Here is a 26,255-nt window from a genome sequence, read left to right as displayed (position 1 = left end):
GTATTCTGGGTGTGTAAGCAATGCTATTTTTAAACCCATTGCTTACTTCAGTGATAAAGAGGGTACAGAATGTGCCTTGCTGGGCTTGAGAGCACATCGTGAGTAATATCTATTATTACTACGATGTCAGAACTTGAATATTCTTTACCAAAAAGATAAGCATTGCATCATGGAGCGGAGGAATCCAACTGGAGCAGGGCGAGAAAGGCCCATTCCTCTCATAAGAAACACCAGCACATGACAAAAACAGATACTCCCCTGCAGGAACTCAGACCTGTAATCAGCAGTATCCAGGCTTTGTGGCCAGTTTGAAAGGCAACTTAGCATTTTAGTCATCAGAAAGTGACTTGCCTCTGAGTTTCCAGGAGGCATTTTTAAATTCTGTACCTTCTGCTTATTCGGGAAAACTTCTAGGTGGTAATTGTTGTGTGTATACTTGAAGTCATTAACACTTATGATGACCAGTGCTATCTCATTATTTATACCTTAATCTCTCTGAAGTATCTTCACATTAAAATAAGGAAGAAAGGAGTTAAACTGCTTAGAAGTTTTAAAGTCATCCTCACTAATGTTTGCTCTGGTTTTGGTGGATAAGCATCTTGTGCATCAAGACATAACCACATTCAGCCGCCGTGGGAACATTAAGGAAGACTGTAGCGCTGCCAGATGGGCATACACAGCACCGGGTTGCTCCATGAATGCTCCGTTGGACCACTGAGTTCTCTGCTCCCTTCCTTCACCCTCCTCAGTGCCCTGGTCAGGCAGCTTCTCCTCCTTGGATCAGGGCTGCTTACATAGCAAGGGAAAGAAGGACAAATTCTCACTGTGGCTTCAAGGTTCTGGCCCAGAAACAATACCTCTCCCCCACACTTTATTCATTCATTTATTTATTTATTAAAAAAAAAAAAACTGGTTTAAGGTTTCACTTGTGGCCAAATCTAACTTTTGTATTATATGACTTGAGTCTTTTGAGTTCTAGCAGGAACTTTGAGTGAAAGGCTCCAGAAAAGTTACTAAGATTGAGTAAAAACAAACAAACCTAAATATTTATAATTTTCTAAGACTTTATTTATTTATTTATATTTTTGTGCTTTCAGTAGGCATTTTAGTAACATGGAATGTGAAAATTTATAAAAATAAATGCCTCACTTTCATAATTGTCCCAGTACAAATCTCTTCCCATTTCAAATTTTCTGCCCTCTTGTTCATTCATAAAAACCTGCATGCTGCCTTTGCCAGGCACGTGGCTGAGTACTGTGAGTCTTCAGTACAACCTATCCTTGTGCATAGATAGCTATGGTGGGCTGGCCAGCCAGCCTCACAGGCTTCACTTTGCACTATTCACCTTTTCAAGGTCCACTGTATGCCAGAGTATAAACACAGAAGACACAACGCTTGTTTAATCCACACAAAGCCCTTGTGATGTACTGTTATTATCTCCACTTTCTAGATGAAGGGATTGAGGTTAAGTAGCTTGCTGGATACATAGGGGTAGAACTGCTTCTGACATAGCTGTTACAGACACAAAAATTATCTAAAACTAATCCTTGGAGCCCACAGCAGAGCGAGACTGGAGACAGCTGATAGTGTGAAGCTATACGGTCTACCACAACAGTGCACCATCTGACATGTCAGCCATGACCTGAGAGGAAGGTACCAAGGGCAGGGACCCATGTGGGAGCAAGCACTTCTGCCAGCAATAGGCTAACTGACTTAGAATTATGGAGCTGTTGGGGAATAACATCAGGGGACATGTTCAATGACAGTGACTCACAGTATAATGTCCTTGTAAAAGACCACAGAACCCACTTTTAAAGTTCATGTGAGTGAGCATGGACTGCTAGATGTATGGCCAAGGGATCCCAGCTAACTTCTGTATCTGCACATGTGTACAAACACAACACACACACACATTACCACACATTGCATTATTTTTACTTCATACTTTCCAAAGTGCATGGCAGTGTTTACTGTTCTGAGGGTGCTCCTGATTCAGGGATTTTTAGTTTCTCTTTTGTTTTGTTTTGTTTTGTTTTGTTTTGTTTTGTTTTGTTTTGTTTTGTTTGAGACAGGGTTTCTCTGTGTAGTCCTGGCTGTCCTGGAACTCACTCTGTAGACCAGGCTGACCTTGAACTGCTTTTGCCTAGCTGGGATTAAAGGCCTGCGCCACCACTGCCTTGCTCTTTTTTTTTTCTCCTTCCCCAACTCCTTCTCAGCCTACTCTCCCCATTGTTCTTGCCTGTCCTTTCAGTCACAGTAGGTGACACTTCCTCTGCTTCCCTAAAGTGACCTGTAACTGAATTTAGTCAGATGGCAGTTGAAAGCAGGTGAGAGGAATGGTGCAAAGTTCTCCAGAGTATTAAAAAAATGAAAGGTAGGCTGGGCAGTGGTGGTGCACGCCTTTAATCCCAGCACTTGGGAGGCAGAGGCAGGCGGATTTCTGGTCTACTGAATTCCAGGACAGCCAGGGCTATACAGAGAAACCCTGTCTTAAAAGGAAGGGTTGCCACATAGAGCAGCAAGAGTAGCCAACTGTCACACCCTCAGGGAAGGTAAATGGACCTGCCTTGAGAGGCTTCTCGGGAAGATGGGCCTGTCCATTTCCTGTCAGCAGCCTCACTGTGCCTAGGCCACGCCCTCCACAAAGTTCTCTGAGCAGCTGGCTGGCAGCATCTGAGAAAGTATTCAGAGGAACACATAAAGGTGAGGACAAGTGGCAGCAACTGGGTGTGGCAGTGACAGCAGATCCTGTGTTCTGGTCCTCTTTTCTACCACAGCAAGAAGCTGAGGTTAGGACAGGTGAAGAATTATTGTTCCGGTCTGTGCTCTTAGTACCCCTGTGATGACAGAGTAAAGTTTCATGTGGCTTCATGTTGTTCCGAAGTCAGACCTCAGTCATGCATGAATGTATTTGCATCAAGAATTAGTCGTTCAGCATCCTGGCTGGAGTGGGAACAACAATGATGGAGGAAAGCTGTGGACGCCTCTGCTGCTTTGCTGCCTAGAGGTGACAAATACAGGCTGTGAGGCCATGAGGACAAGTTGCCATTTGGCCTAAGTGACAGCTAAAAATACTTTGTTATAGTTTGAGTGCAGACATGTTTTTCTTGTGAAATACATCCCCAGTTGTATTACAGAGTAGTATATTTGTTTCCTAGAGCTACTGTAACAAAATAACACAAACCAGGTGGCTGAGAACCACAGAAATGTAAGCTTCTATGTTCTGGAGATGCACATGGGAAATAAAGGTGTCACCATATAGAACGATTTTCTTCTCTTCCTAGGGTCTTGTGGGCCCTGCAGTCTTTGGTATATCTTACATTGCAGCTGCATTCAGTTTCTGCCTGTGTCGTTATGTGGACTTTTTTTTTCCTCTTATAAAGGCATCAGTCAGGTTGGACTGGGACTCACCCTAATGACCTCATCTTAATTTGATTACACCTGTAAAGACCCTGTTTCCAAATAAGGCCACATTATATATAGTCAGCTGCTGGGGCAGGGAGTTCAACACACCCTTTTGATGAACAGATAGTAATAGAAAAAAATTTACCATAGTGGAAGACACCAACATGGGAAGCTCTGCTTCTGAGTGTATCACATTTTCTAGCTAAGCTTGAAAAAAACAATTCAGTAGTGGACTGAGCATAGAATAAGCAAACATTTTGGAATATCCAGTTTTCTTCACACCAGCTTATGAGTCTCACTTTATAATTTATAAGACTTTTCTAAGGGATAGCATAATTCATGTGAGGCTGACTGACCTTACCAGCCAACTACTCAGCCCCCTCAGTGACTGTTGCAGATCCTGTGTGCTGAGGTGGCCACTAAGGACAGAGTTGCTGCACACAGAGGACAGTATACCTGCCAACGGCAGGGGGGGCTGAAGGGATCAGGGAGGAGACTTAGCAGAAGATTTGTGACTTGATACCTGAGGCAGGTGTGAGCATTCTGATTTAGAGCATTCTGGGGCCAAAGCCGTCTAGAGTTTGGGAAGGGGGACTTACATGGATTTTAGCTGGAGCTGCTGTTCTTTTTACAGTTTGTGGATATGTGCTGCTTTTTGTTTAATTGATAGTTTATCTTTTTGAGAGCCTTGCTTAGAAACAAAATACAAAGCTGGGGAAAAAAACCCTACTAGGTTTTGGACAAAAAGAACAATTTAGGTGAGAATTCAGAGGCTTATTACCATTAACACCAAAGTGAGCATGAGGAGGGAGCCTCCCCACCCAGCTGACCCCACACAGCTGGAACATTGTCTCACCTGTCCATTAGAGGTTCTTCATGGAGGCTTCAGACTTGTTCCACATATTCGGATTTAGAACCCTAAGCCTCTTGTTGATGTCTTTAATATGCTGCTTGCTGTTGTCCTTGATACCCAAGTCACTGCAGTGGGTTTCTTCACATGCACAGATATAGCTCTCTGTGGCCTCCCCCAGACACACAATGACAAACTCTGCAGAACACAGTTTGGTGTAACCGCTTTGCTCCTCCTTCCATATGTGTGACTGAAATATACTTGCAGGCTATTTAAGGGAGGATTCAGGGAAAGCATAAAATGAAGCATCTTACCTCAAAGGATAAAAGGCAAAGGGTGTATTTTATTTTATTTTATTTTATTTTATTTTATTTTATTTTATTTTAAATGTCATGTCATCTTGACAACATTACATTTTAGTAAAGTGCTCTGGCCTTCTTAAACTTATGGTTACTGTATGAATTTTGTGCCCCCCCCAAGTTCATATGTAGAATTCCTGACCCTTAGGACCTCAGAATATGACCTTGTTTAGAGAGAAAGGTTTACAGAGGTTACTGACTTACTGGTTCCCTCTTTGTCAGAAATCAGTCCTTTTTGGTGTTCAGAAGTAGCTTCCTTAGGGTGGACCATAATCCAGTATGACAAATTTCTTATCATCGGGGGAAATCCGAGCATGGGTATATACAGGGAGGACAGGACACAAGGAGAAGATAGCCATGTAAAAGCCAGTCTGGGAGGCTTGGAGTAAGCACCCTGTTCTCTTCCTTCTCCAGGAGGGACCAAGTCTGACCATGCAGTGACTGTGGCCCTCTGGCCTGTAGAACTGTAGACGATATTTTGTCATCTGCCAGCCACAAACTGCAGTGCTTTGTTAAGGAGCCATATCAGACAAGTATGCCTATGTTAGCAGCCACTGGCTTTCTGTTGGTTGGCCAGACTTGGTGATCTGGGCCTGTAATTCTAGGAAACTGAGGAAAGGGAATTGCAAGTGTTAGTTTATCCTGGGCCACACAGTGAGACCCTGTCTTAAGCAGCACATGCCATTATTATTGCATTTTGTTTGTTTTCAAATAAGTCTCTATCACTGCAACTCTAGTTTTGAAGGGGGTTTTGGAGTTGTTTTGCACAACCTTGTTTTCCTTTTCTTGTTGCTGCATATTTATTGTAAAGACTGGGAAACATATCTTCTCATTAGTCATCCAGATTGGTTATACTACTGGGAATGTATCATTACTATTTTCAGTGTTCTTACACATGGTAGGAAAGAGCTGTCTCTCTGCTACCTTCCCAGGCTTTGCCAAGTTAGAGTACTCAGATTGCTTGTGAACACTAACATGTAGAGATAATCATTCTAGACTGTAGGTACTCATCCACTGCATGGAAGTGCTGGATTGGTTTTATGCAAGGTCAATATAGGGGAGTCACAGAAAGTCACTAAAGAGAAGCTTGGAGTTGTGGGTAAGCTTAACAACTTTCAGAGAGAGAAGAGAAGAGAGTCTGAACACCAAGAAAGACTGATTATTGACAAAATAGTGAACCAGTAAGTTGGTAAATGTCTGAGGAATTTTCAAATAGGAGGGGGAAAATATTTTCTGAATTAATTACAACTTATGGTAAAATTTAAAGAATCATAGCCTATGGCAGATAATATAAAAGGCTTTGAAAGTTCTTAAGAGAATTACATTTCTTGGAAAAGCAAGAGGTATATGTGGTGTGTCCACTTCTTTTCCCTGGAGGGAACTCCTTCTTTCTCCCAGAAGTCGGAGGAGAAAGGAAGGTTGTTGACACATTTCCAGGCAGGCCCAGCCACTTCTCCTCTGTGTCCATTCTCCTGGACCAATCCCCTAACTGTGTTCTTGGCTTTCCCCATGACTTGTGAGTCCTCCTCATACTCTTTGACATGCCGTCTGTACCCTCCAAGGATTACTGTATACGGCGTCTGTTAGACTTTCAGGATTGCTTCTCCTGGAAAACAGCATTACTCACATGAATTTCATTTTCATCAAGATTTCAGCATCTGCAGCCGCAACATCTTGTCCATTCTCCTGACATTTTCCTTGATGTATGTAGCATAGCCTCTTCATTGTTGCTGACATCTAGCAGGAACCTTTTCTGGCTCTCATAATCAGTAGTAACTCTTAAGAGTCTCAGCACAGAAGCCTTTCTTTGCAGTGTCTATTCCTTATATCTGTCCACATTCTGTCTTTCAATATTTTGGACCTATCCCATTGTCTTTGGTTTATCCATGAATAAGTTTAGGCCACCTTACCACCTTTTCCTTTTGGTTAATCCTCTGCAGGCTTAGCCCATCCTATTGGGTTCCATTCTCCTTTCAACATGGTTTATCTTTATTCAAGAGTCAACCTGGGACTAGAGATGACTTAGTTGGTAAAGTGCCTGCTGTATAACATGAGGACCTGAGTTCTCTAGCACCCACAGAAAGCCGAGCACATACATGTAATCCAGCACTGGGAAAGTGGCTAAAGCTTCCTGGCCAGCTGGTTTAGTTGAATTGGGTGTATTCTGTGTCTTGTTTCCAAAAATACAGTGGAGAGCAATTGAGGAAGATACCTTATACCAACCTCTGGCACACATACACACACACACACACACACACACACACACACACACACAGAGCAACTTTGCACAGAGGTAGCAGATGCTGCCTGTCAAACTCCAGCAGCTCCTGACGCTAACTTCAGTGAAATTAAACAAGTTCTTGTTTCCATATTTTAGTGGGAGTTAATGCCTGGACACTTGAGCATAGATATCCAGTGCTTGTTATTTAGCTTGTTGGAAACTCTTCTCCCCAAGAAAAAGTTTGACAGCATGTTCCATCCCTGCTGGTACTACCTTCTCTTCATCCCTCAAACACACTTGATCCTTTCCATCCTTCACCCATTGCTCTGAAACCTGACAGTGACTTACTGTTTTTTTTCCTTTCTGTTTTCTCAGACATTTCCTTGGTTCAGATCCTCCTCCCCTCCCCTTTGGGCTATTGTGACAACCTTCCTGTTTGCCATGTAACCTCTCCAGGTCACTTAGTCTAAGGCTTCTTACTCAAGACCAGTGTTCTGGCCACTTCTTTATTGCACATTGAAAAAGTGATATTTGCCTCTTAGAAGAGATTTATTTTTTAAAATATTTTTAAAACATTTCCCAAGTGCCACCCTGACCAGAGGAGACACAAATGATAAACACCATGGTCATTGTTGTGGGTGTCCAGTACGGTTGATGTAGTCAGCTGTCTTGTAGTTTAGATCTGTTTCTTCTTCTCTTTGGCTTTCATCTATGTGTCCATGGGTGCTACTCTGCCTGGCCTTATGTTCGATTTTTCTAATTCAAGAACCAAACAAATGAAGCAGACATTGAGTAATGACATGAACTTGAGATCTATGCAGACCTCAGTTCCAAATTCAACCCTGCTAGTAGCAAAGTGACTTTGGGTGACTTATGTCATTTCCTTAAACACATTTACCCATTTGTTCATTAGGAGAAATGCACCTTACCTCACAGTCCTGGAGTAAGTACCTGGAGTCCAGAAAAGAGCAGGGGTGACTATTGAAGTCTCAGAAACTTGATTAATTACATGTGTGGTGACAGAGGGAGAGCCAAAGGATGGGTGGGGCGAGTTGGCACCTCACACCAGCTTTGAGTGTTACACGTATTTTTAGACTATTAGAGCCAGCAGAATGGTAAGGAGGCAGTTGGTATGCAGTGTCCACTGGAGGTTGATTATCGCCTTGGCGTCTGCTAACGTATTACTGAGATGCGAATGTGCTTTAGTTGTTTCCAAGCAAAGCAGAAGCTGTCTGAGGACAGAGACAGTGCTGGTTGCTCCCTACTGTGAGCCTGATGAATTATACCCTCCTAGTAGGACCTGGAACACCAGTCTCACCTTTTGAAAGGTCATCCATCTTTAAATCACAGCTTACATCTTGTCAAATCTTGCCTGACTATAGCCTGAGTGATTCCTTTTCTCAACTGTGCTGTTCACTTTGGCAGTTGTACTTTTACATTGGCACAGGACTTAATGATGCTATGAGAGTTGTAAGCGCCTTTAGGTCAATGGTGATATCTTTTTTTTTTTTTAACTTGGGATCTTTGTACTGACTTCCAATTCAAAGATATGCCTACCTTTGCCTCATGAGTGCTTATATTAAAGGCATGTGATACCACGCCCTGCTAATGGTGATGCCATAGATGTTTTTGTATTTTCCTTCTACCCCAAAACGTATAATAGAGATCTGATGACTGATTTAGTTTATTTTCCAAATGCTTAGTGTTGCTACAATCATATTGCTGCTGTCATTATCAGCAAGGATTCTGAAGAACTTGTGGTTAATTTTACACTGCTCTGGTGGAATTATATCATGTATTTAACATTATATAACTAGTGCATAAACACTCTCTGATTGAAAATGATACAAAAGCCCTAAAAGCTATTTAGTACACACTGTTTTGAAAATCTGTCACTTAGAAACAGGTAACATGAAATTGCCTCATAGTCTTTTAAAATACAAGCTTGATACTCAGAATAATTATTATAGTATATCAATGAAGAATTTTTTCTAATACTCTTCAATCCCTTGAGGTATTAAATAATCATGTTTATCAAAGGCTATACAAATTTACCCTTCTCTGGGTATTTAAAATTTTCCATTTAAATACATATTTCCTTTTGGGGGAGGAGTGGGAGGTTTTGAGACAGGGTTTCTCTGTGTAGCCTTGGCTATCTTCTGTAGACCAGGCTAACCTCAAATTCAGAGATTCATCTACCTCTGTTCCCCTAGTGCCAATATTAAAGGCATACCTCACCATGCTCAGCCATAGACATATATTTCTAACATTAATTTATAACTTATTTTATATCTTATATGCAAAATATGATATAGAAGACAAAACATTTTGTTAAGTATGGGAATGAATTCTTTGAGTTATGTATTTTAGGGAAACAAAACAACATTATAACTTCCATCAGATACTCGTTATTCAGCAGTATATGCCTAGAAGGTTTTAGGAAGCAAGGAACCTCTTAGGGGATCTGGGCTCTACTCTCTTTAACTGTGTAACTGGATTTTGAGCATCAATCAATTTCATATCTTTCAAGCCTAAATTAAACCTTAAATACTGATAAAAATGATGCCTATTTTTACTTATAATTCCTTCTCTTGAGCTTTGCTGAATTCAATGAATTGAGTTCAGTGGAAAAAAAAATCATATATAACCCTCACTTATCCCTGTAGTTTCACCAGTCTGATCTTCCAGTAGATAATTTGGGGTGGTGAAATGGAAAGGAAATGTACTCACATGTGAAGCAACTTTTTAGTTCATCCAGTTGTGAAATAAAAACTTATGAAGAAACTAACCAAATATGTTAGGAAAAATACACTAAATAACCCAATCTTTTAACAAATGTCACTTTTAAAAATAGTAGGTTAAAACTCAAGATCATGAAGACTTAGCTTTTTAGGTGAGAATGATGACAAACATTCGTAATCCCAACACTGAGTCGAAGGCCAGATGGTCCTACTTGAAGCTAGCTGAACTACATAGCAAGACCCTGACTCAAAGAGGCAGAAAAAGTTGTCTGTAACTCTGAAAGAATTTCTCATTAAACCTTGAAGACTAAGAAAGACAATGAGCCTCACAGAGCTATCCAGGCTTGTGCTGATTTTGCCCCTATTCCAGGAGTCCACACCATGACCTGATGTCACAGCTTTCAACTCATCCCTGTGAGGAGATTGTGTGGGGCATGTAAATGGGATGAGCATACCATGATAATCAGAATGTCTCAGGCAAAGGTGCTCGCTCACCCTCCCAAAGACACCCCTCCCAGAGCCACACTGCTTAGTAATTTACAATCTGAAGAATGGCCCATGATTTTATGCAGGGGCTGGAATTGAGTGTGATCGAATTTTGTGGGCATCATGGCATCCATGTAAAGACTACAAGGCAAATGCTCTGAAAATAGTATTTTGAAACACAGGTATATTGTACACGAGTTTTAATGTGAAATGGGCATTTGCAGGACCTAAAGAGCAGTTAATCATAATTCTTTAGACATGCAGGTTATCAGAAGGCACTTGAAACCTGTGGGGCCTGGGTTTGTTTGGTACATGAGACAGTCTCTTTTAGTAGTGATAAGGAATCACTTAAAATGTTCACTGTAATTCTGTGCATTTTTAATCAGGTTTATAGGCACTACTTTTTATTTGTCATGAAGTGAGGAATTTATTACATACAGTTGAGATGTAAGATAGCTAAATTTCTAGTGAGTTTGTAAGTAAATCTCTTATATTGGTAGTTTGTCCATTAAGCCCAGAAACATGGAAAGACGTGTTCAATGCTCATGCCTTTGGCCTGCTCAAGGGCCAGTGGCCTGGTAGTAAGAACACTCCTTTGTAGACACTTCACCCTATATCTCAGCAATCATTGGATATACAACCATTATGTAGGGTTTTATCTTGAGAGGCCACTGAGGCTTTTATAGAAAGGTCTGGATAGGCTACACCTCTAAGGAGCAGGTATAATTATTTCACATTTATTGTGTTATTCCCTGGGTCCTCCATACTGCCCTTCAGGGAGTTAAACCTATCCTTGCTAAAAGAGGATCAAAGCTACATTTTCTTCTAAGAGCCCAAGAGGAGACATAGAGATTGAAATTTTATATAGGATCAAACTGAAGGTGTCCAGTCAGCCCCTGCCATTTCTGAGGGGGAAGTTATTACTATTATTATTTTGTATGTACAGGAGGTCAGTAGTCCTTGAAGAGTACAGAAGTCAGACCATAAAGAAAGGAGAGGAAACATTTAGCTTTTCCTTGAGAGGGGAACATACAGGTCTCCCCACCCCTCTTCCTGTCCCTTGCCTCAGGGATCTGAGCAAATGGAGTGCCAAAGGTTGTGGGCTTGACCCAGAGAGAGCTAAACTAATCAGGAAGGTTTGTTCCAGAAAATACTTCCAAGGAGAAATGTTTAGACATAAGTTTGATTATGGATGTGAAATTATTTTAAAAATGAAGCTACAAAACTGCCAGTGTTTTATTCCTTATCAAAATTTTAGGGCTTAAAACATCATTAGTGACTTTCTTTAGCTAAATTTTGTTTGAACATTCTCCTTCCCACAGGAAAGTGGACTGTGCCATAGAAAAAAAGGTAAGAAGGTTGTTGGAAACATTAGGTCTAGTTCTTGGAATAGTGGCTGTTGACCTCAGCAGTGGCCACAGCGGCCATAGCCAGAATCTGAGCGGCTGCTAGCCACAGGGATGGGTATAGAGAGGCTCCAGCCATGCAGGTCTTCATGCTGATCCTGGGCATCTGTCACCCAAGGCAGCCAGTGATTATTTCTCCAGTTTAATGACCCTTGGCTATCATCCCAATAACAAATAAGTCATAAGCTACCCTCTTCCCCTTTGTAAAATTCCACTCTGCAATGTGGCCTCTCTACCAAGAACTTCTGAAACAGTGAGGACAGGGACCAATGCCTCTGAAGCTTTGTGTGTAATCAGGTTATTTTTTCTTTCTCCTCCTACTCTCCCTTCTCCTTCAGTGACTTGAGAGACAAGCAAGAGACAGTCAAGGGACAGAGCTGAAGCAGATGTTAGTTTTGCTTAGTCTCTTCTGGGGAATAGGTAGCTTAAAGCCAAGGATTGCACTTTGCTGTATTACTTCAGGGGTATCTGACCTTTTGACATTGTCACAAAACATCATTTGCAAATGTGTTGGACCAAATTCATTAGTGTACTGGAATGCATGAGGCCAACAGGCCATAGCTTGGATTTGTCTGGCCTATAGCATGTGTAACTATGTGAATATTTAAGTGATATTAAGAAATAAAGAATAACCACTTTCTGTGCTGTTGTATTAGGAAAATATTAGGACATAAAAGTAGGTGAAAAGCTGGTGAGATGGCTCAGTGGTTAAGAGCACTGACTGCTCTTCCGAAGGTCCTGAGTTCAATCCCAGCAACCACATGGTGGCTCACAACCATCCATAACAAGATCTGATGCCCTCTTCTGGTGTGAAGAGTTAATAAATAAATCTCTTTTAAAAAAAGTAGGTGAAAGTATGGTTGCATAACAAACCAAAATAATCATGTCAAGCAATAATCATGTCAGACATATACAGGCATGCTAGTCATAGTACCCAGGTCAACATGGAGTCAGCTTTCAAACCAGAAGGTCTCTGTTGACCCATGGGGTCACAGTAAAGGCAGATTCAAGTAGCGCTTAGGGTTAGAGCAGACCTGCCTCCAGGATGTCAGAGTTGCCAGAGCACAGGCAGAGCAGGACTGTCCAGCACAGCACAGCACAGCACAGCACAGCACAGCACAGCACAGCACAGCACAGCAGCTGAGCAGTCCTTGCTTTGGTATTTTTTTTTTTTCATTCTAGAGTATTTGTTTTGAGTCAGGGTCTTTTTTTTTTAATTATATATTTTTATTTTTCTATATTCTTTGTTTATATTCCAAATGATTTCCCCTTTCCCAGTTCCCCCCTCCCCTGAGTCAGGGTCTTAATGTGTGGTCCAGAATAGTCTCCAGTTCTTAAATCCTCTGTCTTAGGCTTCCAATCACTGGAAGTTTAGTCATGCACCCCATATCTGGTCTTCTCCCTTGCTTTTTAAAAAGTCTTTATTTGGGTTAAATTAGAGTATTGACTCTAATTTTTAGTCTGGTCTGCTTCTTTAGATGTGAGTGACTGGTGACAAAGCAGTTACAGGTTTTCTTCTATTAGCAGTTGTCATCATGCACTGTAAGCTTGGCCTGCCATTAGAAGACACAAGAAGTATAAGGCCAAAAAAAAAAAAAAAGGTGAGGTGTAATGGCTGCCATAATATGGTCTAGTTGTGGAAACATGACTTAAACATATAAATAGTATGAAAGAGAAACAACTTGCCAAGTGTGCAGGACACAGTTGTGATCCTAGTACTGGGAAGATGGAGGCAGGAGGATTAGAAGTTCAGAGTCATCCTTGGCTACATAGTGAGTTTGAGGCCAGCCTGATATCCATGAGACCTTGTCTCAAAAGCTCAGGCTTGGGGCTCTAAACTGCATGGTCTTTAGATTAGTTGAGAGAAGGCATGACTTCATGGCAGAAGGCCAGAAGTACTGGGGAGTGAGTGAAGCAAGTGCAGGAGGCATTCTACTCTAGGAAGAGGAGTGGCACCAGTCTAGTGAGACTTCTGGAAGATCGGTGGTTGAAGATGAAGCTAGATGGTTGAACGGGACTCAAAATATGTGTTTACTCCAGCTTTATCTTCTGGGCATCAAGGAGTCACCAGAAGCTTTAGGTAGAGGAACCATGCTCAGAAGTGTATGTAGTAAGACAGATCTGCTGGCCAGAGACAGGCACACTAGTGATCATTCCAGTGACCAGGTTCCTACATTTACTTTAGGGTTGCTTTTGCAACGTAATAAGGAATTCAGCTATGGGAGTGGCAAAATGAACAAAAAGAGATGGAAATGAGACATTTTACCTTATATAGTTATTTAAGTACTTTTAATTAAAAAAAAAAAGACATTTTAAAGGAAGGAGAAATCAGTCAAGACTATTTTTTACCTGCTGAGGTAATGAAGACTCATAAAGGTAAGTCCGCACTTTGGGAACCAAGCAACTAGATAACTACTTTATTAACAGAATGGAAATGTTAGAATGGAGTATTAGATGACTATGTTTTAGGGGAAAGACAAGGAGTTCTGCTTTGGAAGATCATTTTTAATGTAGCAGGAGACAGAAATAATATTACTGGAACATTCAAGTGGGAACTTGGCCCATAATAAGCATGTGGGAGTTGCCTGCATAGAGTGACTACTTAAACTGTCTGCGTGGATGATGCCTTCCAGAGGAAACAGAACACTGGGGGCACCTGCATTTTAAAGGAGGAAGAGGAGCTGCCTTAATCCCTGTGTAATTAGCCATTGGGAGGAGGAAGGCAGTTACAGATTCACATTAGAGCAGATAAGAGCACCTAGAGGGAAGTGGTGGTCAGCAGTATCGGATGTTGCAGAGAGGTTAAGGAGAATAGGGACTGAAAGAGCCATTGGATTAGGCAGTTAGGAAGTTGTTTACCTGAAGAACACAGGTCTATGATATTTCAGTATGCTGGAAGAGAGGATTAAGAGTGAGCATTGAAGAACAGAGTACGTGAAGCATGATTCACAGGTAAGAAGAAAGGAGTAAGTTGGAAGCTTGTGTGTGCACGCACTTGAAGGCAGAAAGCGGTCAGGTCAGGGATGCATTTGGACAACCTTGTTCTGTACTAGCTGAAGACTATGGCCCAGTAGAGCAGAGATAAGCAATAGTGTCAAGGGAAAAATGGCAGAAACATGATTCTATAGAAAAATGGGATTACAGGACTAGCAGAGTGTGAGACTGGCCTCAGGATTCTGGGCAAGATAGGCAGAAATCCACTAAAGAGAGAAAGGAGTGGAGGACAAATGATGGTGTTAAGAGGGTGTTGTTAAGCAACCACTCTAGACAATGTTGGGGACCAGAGAGCAGCTGCTAGATGCTTAAGTATCAGTCAAGCTTGGCAATCTCTTTGCCTTCTAAGTGCTATTGTAAGAAAAGGCAGTGAAGCTGGGGAGGTGGCTCATTCAGTATGATGTAAGCATTAGAACCTGAGCTCCATCCTTAGCATTCACTCCAAAGCCAGGTGTCTGTAACCCAAACACTGGGGAAGTGGGAACAGGAAGATCTCAGGGGCTTGCTGGCCAGGCAGTCTTACAGAATTGGTGAGCCACAGGTTCAGCAGAGAGACCTTTGCTCTGAAACTATGGCAACTGAGGAAGAAACCTTTTATCAACCTCTGGCCTCTGTACACTTAGTGCATGCATGCTCAGACATGTATACACATGAAAACACACACACACACACAAACACACACATACACACACACACACAGGAAATGGTTATCAGAGGCAGCTTTGAAGGTAATTGGTATTTGTTTCTTCTTGTACCTTTAAGGGGCTTTCCTTTCTTGTCACTGTAGTGTTTTTTTCTTAGTCTGTATATCACAATTTAAAAATTTCCAGTATCAGCATAATTGTAAGTTGTACAACTACTCCAGAAAGGTCTTAAGTAGTTTTAAGAAGATCTGAGTTGCAAGCATGAAATCATAGTTCTTTCACTCTCTGCTTCTACTCTGCGTGTGTGCTTACAGACTTTAGGCTGACATCCGGGCTTCCTTCAATCACCTTCCATCTTGTTTTTGAGATGAGGCCTTTCATGGAATCTCGAGCTCACCAATTAGGCTAGACTGGCTGACCAATAAACCCCAAGAACTCACCCGTCTCTGCCTCCCCAGTGCTGGGTGCACAAAGCCAGGTTCAATTTTCCCTCCCCCATCTGTATATGTGGATGCTGGAAATCATGTTCAGTCTCTTATGCTTACATGGTGAACAGTTTATTCTACAAAGCCATCTCCCTGGCACCTAAAATCTCAGGATTTTTGAGAGAAATTTATCAACCTCTGTCTGGATTAACAAAACAGGTGAGCAGGGAGCCCACGAATGGTGCTACTGGGCCCTATCTGAAAGGCAACACATGTTTTAAGCCAGCCAAACACCAAATCATCCATCAACTCAGCCTTATAGAATTCAAGATGACAAGGATACTAGATGGTATGTGGTATGTCTCATTCAGAACACAGAAGATCAGCAGAGGCCCCTGTGATAGGGTTTATTCAAGAATATGGTTCTTAAGAGTAGTGAACTTGGTTATTACTGTCTGTTGACAAGGCTAAGCTGACTACATGGAGGTGCTAAGTATGTAACACTTACCTGAGATACTTGATATAATCTTTAGATTTAACAAGATGCAATCTGATAGGAATGGAGAATTGGTTTCTGTTACAAGTATAATTACAAGAAATAAATGATGAACTAAGTCCTGATTCTGTATCTGATTCTTGACTATTCTTGACTCTGTTTTAGGAGTCTTCTATCCTCCTAAAGCTGGTAGATCTAATGGTAGAATATGGGAACCATAGGTTTCACAAACAAGGAGCCTTGAATGTGTTTCTGGGTGGAATTGATTTGCTTTTTCAAGCTGCTGAATTTTTAAATCATCATGCATGTATGTGTGCACATGCAGACCAAAAATGTGTGGAGGTCAGAGGGCAGCTCTATGTGTTAGCCCTTGCCTTCTGCCTTGTTGAGAGATGGACAACTCTATGTGTTAGCCCTTGCCTTCTGCCTTGTTTGAGAGATGGACAACTCTGTGTGTTAGCCCTGGCCTTCTGCCTTGTTTGAGAGATGGACATCTCTGTGTGTTAGCCCTTGCCTTCTGCCTTGTTTGAGAGATGGACAACTCTATGTGTTAGCCCTTGCCTTCTGCCTTGTTTGAGAGATGGACATCTCTGTGTGTTAGCCCTGGCCTTCTGCCTTGTTTGAGAGATGGACATCTCTGTGTGTTAGCCCTTGCCCTCTGCCTTGTTTGAGAGATGGTCTCTTGCTGTTTATTGCTGCATATGCCAGGCTAGTTAGCCCACGATCTGGACATTTTCCTGTCTCTGTCACCTATCTTGCTAAGGGAGCTTTGGAATTACGGTTGCATGTGACTGTGCCCATCTTACATGGGTTCTAGGGATCCGAACTAAAGTGTTAACACTTTTGAAGATATGTTTTACCCACTGATCCTTCTCCCCCGACCTCAAGCTTCTTTCAAAGTGGAAGAACAATCTGAGACTAAATGAATTGACTAAGTTTATCATTGGAGGAGTAAAAATTTATTTTTCCTTTTTCTTTCTTTATAGGTATGGCCTCACATGTGCAAGTTTTCTCCCCTCACACCCTTCAATCAAGTGCCTTCTGTAGTGTGAAGAAACTAAAAGTAGAGCCAAGTTCCAACTGGGACATGACTGGGTACGGCTCCCACAGCAAAGTGTACAGCCAGAGCAAGAACATACCACCTTCTCAGCCAGCCTCCACAACCGTCAGCACCTCCTTGCCAATCCCCAACCCAAGCCTACCTTACGAGCAGACCATCATCTTTCCAGGAAGTACTGGACACATAGTTGTAACATCAGCAAGCAGCACTTCTGTCACCGGGCAAGTCCTCGGTGGACCACATAACCTAATGCGTCGTAGCACTGTGAGCCTCCTTGACACCTACCAAAAATGTGGACTCAAGCGCAAGAGTGAGGAGATTGAGAACACAAGCAGCGTGCAGATCATTGAAGAGCATCCACCCATGATTCAGAATAATGCCAGCGGGGCCACTGTAGCCACTGCCACCACATCCACTGCCACCTCCAAAAACAGTGGCTCCAACAGTGAAGGGGACTATCAGCTGGTGCAGCATGAAGTGCTGTGCTCCATGACCAACACTTATGAGGTTTTAGAGTTCTTGGGGCGAGGGACATTTGGGCAAGTGGTCAAGTGCTGGAAACGGGGAACCAATGAAATTGTGGCTATTAAGATCCTAAAGAATCACCCCTCCTACGCCCGGCAGGGCCAGATCGAAGTGAGCATCTTGGCGCGGCTGAGCACGGAGAGCGCTGATGACTACAATTTTGTGCGGGCCTATGAGTGCTTCCAGCACAAGAACCATACATGCTTAGTCTTTGAGATGTTGGAACAGAACCTCTATGACTTTCTGAAACAGAACAAGTTTAGTCCCTTGCCCCTCAAGTATATTCGCCCAGTCCTCCAGCAGGTAGCCACAGCCCTGATGAAACTCAAAAGCCTGGGTCTTATCCATGCTGACCTCAAACCAGAAAACATCATGCTGGTAGATCCATCCAGACAACCGTACCGAGTGAAGGTCATTGACTTTGGTTCAGCTAGTCATGTGTCCAAAGCTGTCTGCTCTACGTACTTGCAATCCAGATACTACAGGTAAGACATTTTCCATGGAGAGAGGATGCAGGAGGTCCAGTGGCCTCCACAGGGAAGGTGCAGAGAGAATCACCATGGTGGGGATAATGATAGTGGTTGTTGCCAGACAGAGACCTTAATATGAGGCCTGGAGACATGGCCCAATGGTTAAGAGCACTTGCTGCTCTTACAGAGGACTTCAGTTTGCCTCCCAGCACCTACCCACATGGCGGCTGGTAGGTATGAGTAAACCTAGTTCCAGGGGATCCATCTCCCTCTTATGGCCTCTATACGTGCACGTGGTATACATTCAGGCAAACATGAAAATACATTTTTTAAAAAACAAAAAGAGACTTTAATATGGTTGAAAAATTAGAATACATGCAGACTGGAGTGATGGTGAGAAGCTATCTAAGAAGCGTTTGAGGAACATTCTTGGCCTGGACATTGAGAGTTGGAAAGGGTTTTGGGGAGCTGAGTAAGGGGCAGAGTGGAGAAGTCAGGTCCTTCTGGATGGAGAGGATCCAGACAGCTAGAACAGGAAGGGGCGTGCCAATAACAGGCACAGGGTAGCAAAATGCAAGACTCATTTAGGAGATCAAGATGACTACCTGGCCAGATCAGATGATTTGTGAATAGTACCCGGAACAAGTCCTGGAAACTTTGAATAAGCAGGGGTCGATGGGAGTGGGGTGTGTGTGTGTGTGTGTAATAGGTTGATAACAGTTTTCTTAAAAGACTACTATTATAGTCATGTGGAAGATGCAGGAAGGGAAGATCTTTGCCCCGAAGCCAGTTGCTGCTTCCTGTGATAAGTTTATAATAGGAAACATTAACTATTCCTATCTCCCCCTTTAATTGTAAGGAAATACCCAAGGCAGGATAATTTTGTGAAGAAAAGAGGCTTATTGTTCAAGGTCATATTGCTCTTTTGAGCCTTATGGTAAAGGGAGCATGCATAGGAATAAGAGATCACATTGCTAGGTAGGAAGGCATATAATGGTTCAAGATTTGATTCAAGCTTTCAAGACAACTTTTATTGACGAGAACTCACTGAGGGGTTTCTAACCTTAATTCCATCCAAGGACAGCACTGATAATGAACTTCTACAAGGCCTTACCACCTCTCAGCATCACTACACTGAGGACCATTATTTGAGTTGATGACCTTATGGGGTCAAAACACATTCAAACTTGCACAATCAAATACCACACAAGTGTTTATCTCATTTCTAATATGGGCCTTGCACAAAAATACTAGCTAGCTCCAAGGATATAACAAGGTCCTGGCCATCCCAGAGTTTCCAGCATGCTGTAGGCTTTGGCATTAGAAAAATCCAGAACTGAACTGATCCCTAAAGTCACTAGGCTGTGTGATTTGTGCTGACTGCCTAACTTCTTCTGCTCTCATTTCCTGATCCGTAAGCTGGAAGCTGGAGTTTTTATACCAGTTCCAGGGTGCTGTTGTAGCATGCTGTGATACAATCTAGTACTATGTTCAATGGCCAGCCTGTGGGAGCCACGGTGTCAGGAGGCGGTGGAGATAGAAACCAAAGTTCAGGGTTATAGAATGGCAAAATATACTTATTTTTGTATTTAGAAGAGCTGTGTTGGAAGCAGTAGTGACCAGTACCACAGAGCCGGAAATTGGCAAGAAAAGAAACTCAAAGCTCCTGTGAGAAAGCAGGCTGGTCCATGTGACTCAGGATGAGTCTCCAGGATTCTCCATCCCTCTTAGGAGGGAGGAGCGCCTCCATTTCTGCCTGACCTCTGGAATCCAACATGGGAAAGTGATGGCTTTCTCTGAACATTTAGGAATACATACTGCCCTCTGTTCTCGGAGTCCTCACATACTTCTTTATACTCATGAGAATGGGTCTACCTCTGCTGGCTCTCTTTCCACCACTGAGCTGGAGCAGAGCCATCCAGGAAGGTGGAGTCTGGCCAGTGGGGAGCTGTACCCCCTCCTCGAGGTAAAGAGGGAGGCTGACAACCCTTATTCTCTGGAGAGTGCCTGGCTCCTCCTTGAAAGAAAACACTGGGTCATCATAGGGAAACAGCTTACTCCAGAGGCAGCTTTTGTTGGGCCTTGCTCTCTACTTAACTGCAAAATGGAGGCTTTGCTGTCACTTTATATTTAGACTTACAAATCCAGGAATGCCGATGGCTGGTTCTTGCCAGTTCCTGGCCTGAATTTAGGGCAGACTGTGCCAAGCCAAGGGCTGTGTGAGGTTTTATTATTTAGTTAACCTGTATTCTTAGCAAACAGCTTCATTGACGTTTGGCTATAAGTTAGGCATGGAGGCTTATAGAAAGGCTTAAAACTATATTTAATAATCAGTGCATCCTTGTAGCAAAACTTGACTCAAGAAGTTCCCTCTGGGACTCTGAAGCCTGTTCTGTATTCCTGCCCTCTGCCCGTCACTGTGTGCCCTCCTGCCAAGGAGTGTGCTTTGCTCTCTGGAACCCTCGCTCAGGAGGGCTGTGAATGGAGTGGCATTTCCATGGGAACAGGGGCAGGTTTGACTCCTCTTTCTTAGACTTGTCGCTTCTCACCAGTTGGTGGCCCACTCATCCACCCCAGCACCTCATGGGTGATAAGGCTGTTTGTTTACAGTTAGCAGCTCCCACCTGTCATTCTCATGTGTCAACGGGTACAGTCACCTCTACTTCCTGCATTCCTACCCTTTTGGGTGTCAGAGTACTCCCTTAAGTGACTACTACTTAAAATTCTAGGCAGAATGGTTTCCCTCCTCCCAGTGTATTCAAGGTGTTAGGTTTTCAAGGCCATCTAAGCAACCTTCGACTCTGGTCAAAGGCACAGAGTCCTAGAATGATAACTTCATTTCTAAATTAATCATAATACCCTGCCTGCCACAGGCCTGATCTGAGCCCTGGAGTGGTCAGTCTCCTGCCACGTGGGTCAGAGGAAGCTTATGAGACCAACTGTCAGCTTTGACCCAGTTCATCCTGGCTCTATAGGGCATTCAGCTAGATGATACTGTTCGGGTTGATTTTCCCCACCACTTCACCTTTTACTTGGGGAGAGTGGAGAAGAGAAGCTCTTTGATTATCATTAAGGTCCTTGTCCTAAAAAAAGCATACCTTCAGGGACATTTTGCGTGAGAGCAAGGGTGCTCGTTCCACACCTTAGCTCAGCATTTCCCAGGGGCCCCAGATGGACAGTAGCCATAGGAGCACTCCACTTTAAAAGGGATGAGTACTTTATGTCCTTTCATCATTTTAAACAGGATTGAGCTAATTCCTCCTCCCATGGCCCCCATCAGGTATGCTTAAAAAAATGTGATGCAAAGTGAACTTCCTGTTCTCAGCCTGAGAGATGTGGAGAGGAAGGTGGTGGCACGGAAGCCACTATTTTCCTTAGAAGCGTGCATGAATTATGAGTGGTGGCAGAGAGCTGGCTTCAGCTCTGCCTCCTAAAGCCCCAGGAACTCCTTTTCTTCTCAGGTCCACCAACTCATATGGATCCTCAACAAGGCCACAGGAAGGAGCTTCAAGGGCCAGGGTAAAGTAAAACTAGTGGGTTTATTAAGTATTTAGACAGAGAGACACAGGAAAAGGATGGCGCACACTGGGTACACATGGTGGCTCCTCAAGAATGTCACCTTTGGCTACACACAAGATCATATGGCTGAGCCAGTATTCATTGCTCAAAGGTTGTTTTTGGCCAGGTTTAAAGAGTAAGAAAAGCTTAAAATTTAAGTTTCAAAACAAAAATACATGGGTTTACTTATTTCTCTGACATTGAAGATTTCCCATTTGTAGATAAAATAGTGAGGCTTTTTAGGAGGTACATTGTTTAGATTTAGGAGTGAGAGAGATGTACATTAAAATGATAAAACTCCAAAGTTTCAAACATTCTGGCCCCAAGTAGCCTCATTCATTAGTTTTTAACATCTTATTTGAGGTGTCTTTAGAAGAAACATGATTATTTCTCTGGGCAGTTTTGGCTTTGTTAGTTGTATTGAGCTTTTTTGACCCTCAGTCAGTATAAAAGGCAGATTAGATTTCAGAGTGAAGAGCTTCTGCCTCTTCTCACTCCCTAATTTTCCTGTATTTCTAGCCTACCACAGAGTTGCTGTTAGCATTCTGTGAGGGAAGCCTGGAATGTGGCTTTTAGGACACAGGGTCGTTTTGTCGGGTCTTTGTGGTCTAATGGAGGGGTATGGGGTGTCTTTCGACTTAACCTATGTTCTGAAGGTCAGTTCTGATGGTAACTGTCAGCAGTGCTGGCTCTCAAGCCTGCTCATACCAAAGGATCTGGAGAGCTTGTATGAACAGAATTATGCTAGATCCTGTCTCAGAGCTATTTGCGCCCTCTGTGGGGAAGAGGCCCCTGATCCACAGTCTCTGCCCTCTCCCCTCCCCTATCTTAGAGACTCTTGAGAAACCCTGCTCCAGCTGAGAGCAAGCTTCCTCAAAGGTGCCACCTTTCAGATGGCAAAAGAACCCAGTGGAAGGTGGCCCTGTTTACTTGCATTACCTCATTAAAGAAGTCCCTGTCAGGTCATTATTTAATTCTACATTGATGCCAAAGTTTTGGCTTTTTGAGCAAGCAGTTAACTTGTACTGGGGTATTTCTGCTGTTAGTATGATCAGTAAACTAAAAACAAGACCAAACATTAAACTCTGAAAAACCACAAAAAAATTCATTGTTGGGCAAAACATAGTAAGAGGTGACAGTGTGTACAACTTTGTTTCTGATCTGGACTGTTCAAAATATTTTGTATAGACTTTTTTGAGACCTTTAAAACCATTGCTAAGATCCCCAAATTAAAACCAGAACATAAGGGCTGGTAAGATGGCTCAAAGGGTTAAGGATACTTACTAATTCTGGTAACTTTTGAGTTTAGTCCCCAAGACCCATATGGTAGAAGAAGAGAACTGACCTCTGTCCTCTGACCTCTACATACATGTCAGGGCACATATAAGCATTAACATATATACCACACACACACATACACACACACACACACATACAGAGAGAGAGAGAGAGAGAGAGAGAGAGAGAGAGAGAGAGAGAGAGAGAGAGTTTTTAAAATATTCTTTCAGTTGATTCTTTTGGGTGCAGAGGCTGCCTTCCAGATGATTCTGGAATGGTTGTTAGGTAGAGATGGAAATTAATTTTAGTTCTATTCATTATGTCAGACAATGATTGAGTAGCTCTGAATATCTACATATTAAATGGTATAGGAAGAAAGGTAGATTCTCAAATTTTGAGTTAATTGTCTCTTTCAGATTTATTTAAAAAGAAATTCCTAGAAATATAAGTTTGACATTTGGTATTCTAAGTGTGTGATTATTCGACAAGACACTTCCTATGACCCCACTGTGTACCAGATGGAAGTGGGTAGTAGAAGAGAGGAAAACAGCCACAGAGTTCAGGGTCAGTGAAGGAATTTTGCATGATGGGCTGAGCAGAGAGACCTGTGGCAAAGGGGTCTTGAGGTAGATCTTCAGGGAAGTCTGAAATGGGGTAAAGGCCATGGAGGCTGTAATAAAAAGGAGCAAGTGGTTGAAGGCCTGGGCTGGAGCACAGTGGTAGAGATGTGAGCTCTGACTGTAGTGAGTTTTGAATACAATATGAGTAGCTGGGGTTTAGTCAGAGTAACACGTTGGAAGCTTCTGTGAATTCTTGAGAATTTCCTATTTTCCCATGAATTAGTGATGATATATCAGTTGGAAAATGGCAAATAGACGGAAAGTTGGTGGGAAACACAAGGTCCAGAAATAACTGTATTTGTTCAGGAATGAAAACAGGGGGTCTAGATTATATGGTGACCCTACCCCCCATCGTCTGACTGTGGACCCTTTAGTGCACTTGACTTTTCTGATAACTGATTTCAGAACTTACCAGACAACAGTATGGTGTCTGTTCTTCATTTTTGTTTGGTGACTTTGCTCGCTCTGAGGCTGGATTCTGGAGCTCTTGTCTGCTGGGCCTGGTTTCAAATCCCACCACCACTATAAAGTAATAGTCTCTAAAGGTCACCTCAGCCTCAGTCCTGGCCTTCCCTCCCCCCCCCCCCTTGTTTCCCTGACTCATTGAGTAGATTGTAGCTGTGAGCTACCCTCACTATTCTATCTGGATTCTGTTGTGACCAGGGCTTGTGCTCACCAGGTTGTGGGCCATAGTTGGAGATTCTAGTTGTGTGGAGGAAGGAGCCTTTCCCCTGTGGGTGACTCTGGAATCATTAACCCACACTAGGACCCTTTCCTAGTTTCCCATGAACTGAACAGGGCATATTTCCACACTGCCAGACTGTAGGCTGAAGGTGTAAGTCACTCCAGTAAAGTGTGTTGCCACATACAGAAGTTTCAAAAATAGTATAACTTATACAGATCATAATATTTAAAAAGCGACTGGCCCACTTTGAAAAGACAGAACTCTGCAAACAGTTATGCATGACAAGCATTAGCTCTTAAACCTGCCCTTGTTACTAAGACAACAGGAGGAGAGGTCTGTGCCCGCTCTCCCTGGAGGATAGTATGTGAAACTCTCCAGTTTACTGGAGGTCTTATTTGCCAACTTATATACACGTGGAAACAAGCAGAGCCACTGTTCTGTTTTTATTAAAAAAAAAAAAGTGATAAATGAGTTACCTGGGCTGGTTAGCTGTTTTCAAATCTCCATTGTTTTTGCGACCTTCAGTTATATAGTATACATTTTGAAATTAGTTTTTCCTTTTAGTAATTATTAATTCATGTTCATAACTACCCGGTAATTTCCAGTGTGATAGTCTGCATGCATTTGAGTAGCTCTGTGCTGCAACCTTGCCATACACAGTAAGGTCCTGTGCGCGCTCATGAGCACTGACTTAAGAAGCACAGGGAAGCGCGTGCGTGAGATGCAGGCAGGGGTGTGCTTGTGAGAGGCTGCCATTAGCCCTTCCTTCATGCAGGGATGCTGATGCGCAGTCAGAAGGAGGTGAGTGCACGTGTAAGGCAGGACACATGCATATGTTCCAGACAGAGATGACCCTCCACCTCAGAGAACAGACGCCTTGCAAGTGTCTGGGGAGTCCGAGGGCCCAGATGCAAAAGTTGTGTCAGTGTCCTGGAAACTCGCCTCAGCTTTCTGCCCTGTCGCACTGCTAGCTGCATGTCTGTAAGCCTAAAGATGGGACGGACAGAACTGCTCGTGGGCTCAGGTTATAGGCCAGTTGTTTTTAAAATGAGCTCTAGGGACCCTGCCACTCCGGAATCTCTCGTGATGCTTGTTAGAAATTGGAGACAGAACCGTGCCAAGCCAATTTAATAGGCAGGTATACTGGGAGTGAAATAGGAACAGGCACTGATGAAGTTTCACAGCAATGCTTTCCTCCTTTCTCTTTATCCTTCCTTCCTCTCCCTCTTCTCCCTGCACCTCACTCCCTCCTTTTTTCTGGTGATTGAACTTGGGGCCTTGGCATGATGGCCAGGATTCTATTAACCAGCCACCCTTTAACTTCTTATTTTCTGATAGTGTCTCATTAAGTGGCTCAGTTTTGGCCTATCTATCAGTCTAGGTTAGCCTTGAACCTATAGTCCTCCTGCTTCAGCCTCCTGAGTAGTAGAATTACAGGCCTGTGCCTGGCTGCTTTTCTTCTTCACACATTTTAACCGGCTATTGACATTCAGAAAGCTGTTGACAAGTTGTAACTGTCAGATGTAAAACTTGTAGATAAAGATCCACCAGTGAGACCACAGTGCATCGCAGTCACTTCTAAAGTTTCCTTCCACCTTCTCTGTTGTCATGGTCACGCTTTGTGAATATGCTGCAGGTGGTTTGGGCTGTAGTCTATCCCACGGCGTGTAGAGTGTACCCTGTCAAGATTAGAGAAGGGGGTCACAGGTGCCAGTCTGGCCTTGAGCTGTTGATCTTTCTTCTAAGTGATTGGTAGCTCCTCTGAGGACCCATTTGTTAAATGTCTTGTGATTAAACCCCTAAAACTCAGGGGTGGAGATGTGGAAATATAAGATAGTTGTTGAGTGTAATGGGAAAGGTCATGAGGGTTGGCAGACTGATGGAGTGGGTGATTTACAGGAGGATGTTTGGAATGGGGTCGGAATAAGAAAGCAGATGCCAGCAGAGATAGTACTGTGTATGACTTTAGTACAATGTCAGCAGATGTGGCATGTACTGTTGATAGCTCCAGGTCACTCCCTGTGGCCCCAGC

The 26,255-nt window shown here is 43.0% G+C and overlaps 1 protein-coding gene across 4 annotated transcripts in view; it reads left to right on the top strand.

Annotated features, from left to right (window-relative positions):
* The window catches only part of Hipk2 (homeodomain interacting protein kinase 2), a 194,561-nt gene that overhangs the window by 43,391 nt on the left and 124,915 nt on the right, over positions 1-26,255 (top strand). For all 4 annotated transcript variants that reach the window (XM_052173487.1, XM_052173486.1, XM_052173485.1 and 1 more), the window contains exon 2: positions 17,014-18,097. In XM_052173487.1, coding sequence (XP_052029447.1) covers positions 17,014-18,097 — 1,084 coding nt within the window. The remainder of the gene's footprint in view (positions 1-17,013; positions 18,098-26,255) is intronic.

This window comes from Apodemus sylvaticus, chromosome 2 (genome assembly GCF_947179515.1).
Source record: "Apodemus sylvaticus chromosome 2, mApoSyl1.1, whole genome shotgun sequence".
Taxonomy (NCBI): domain Eukaryota; kingdom Metazoa; phylum Chordata; class Mammalia; order Rodentia; family Muridae; genus Apodemus; species Apodemus sylvaticus.
Note: the sequence above shows the minus strand (reverse complement) of the source record. Positions and strands in the feature narration are given on the sequence as shown.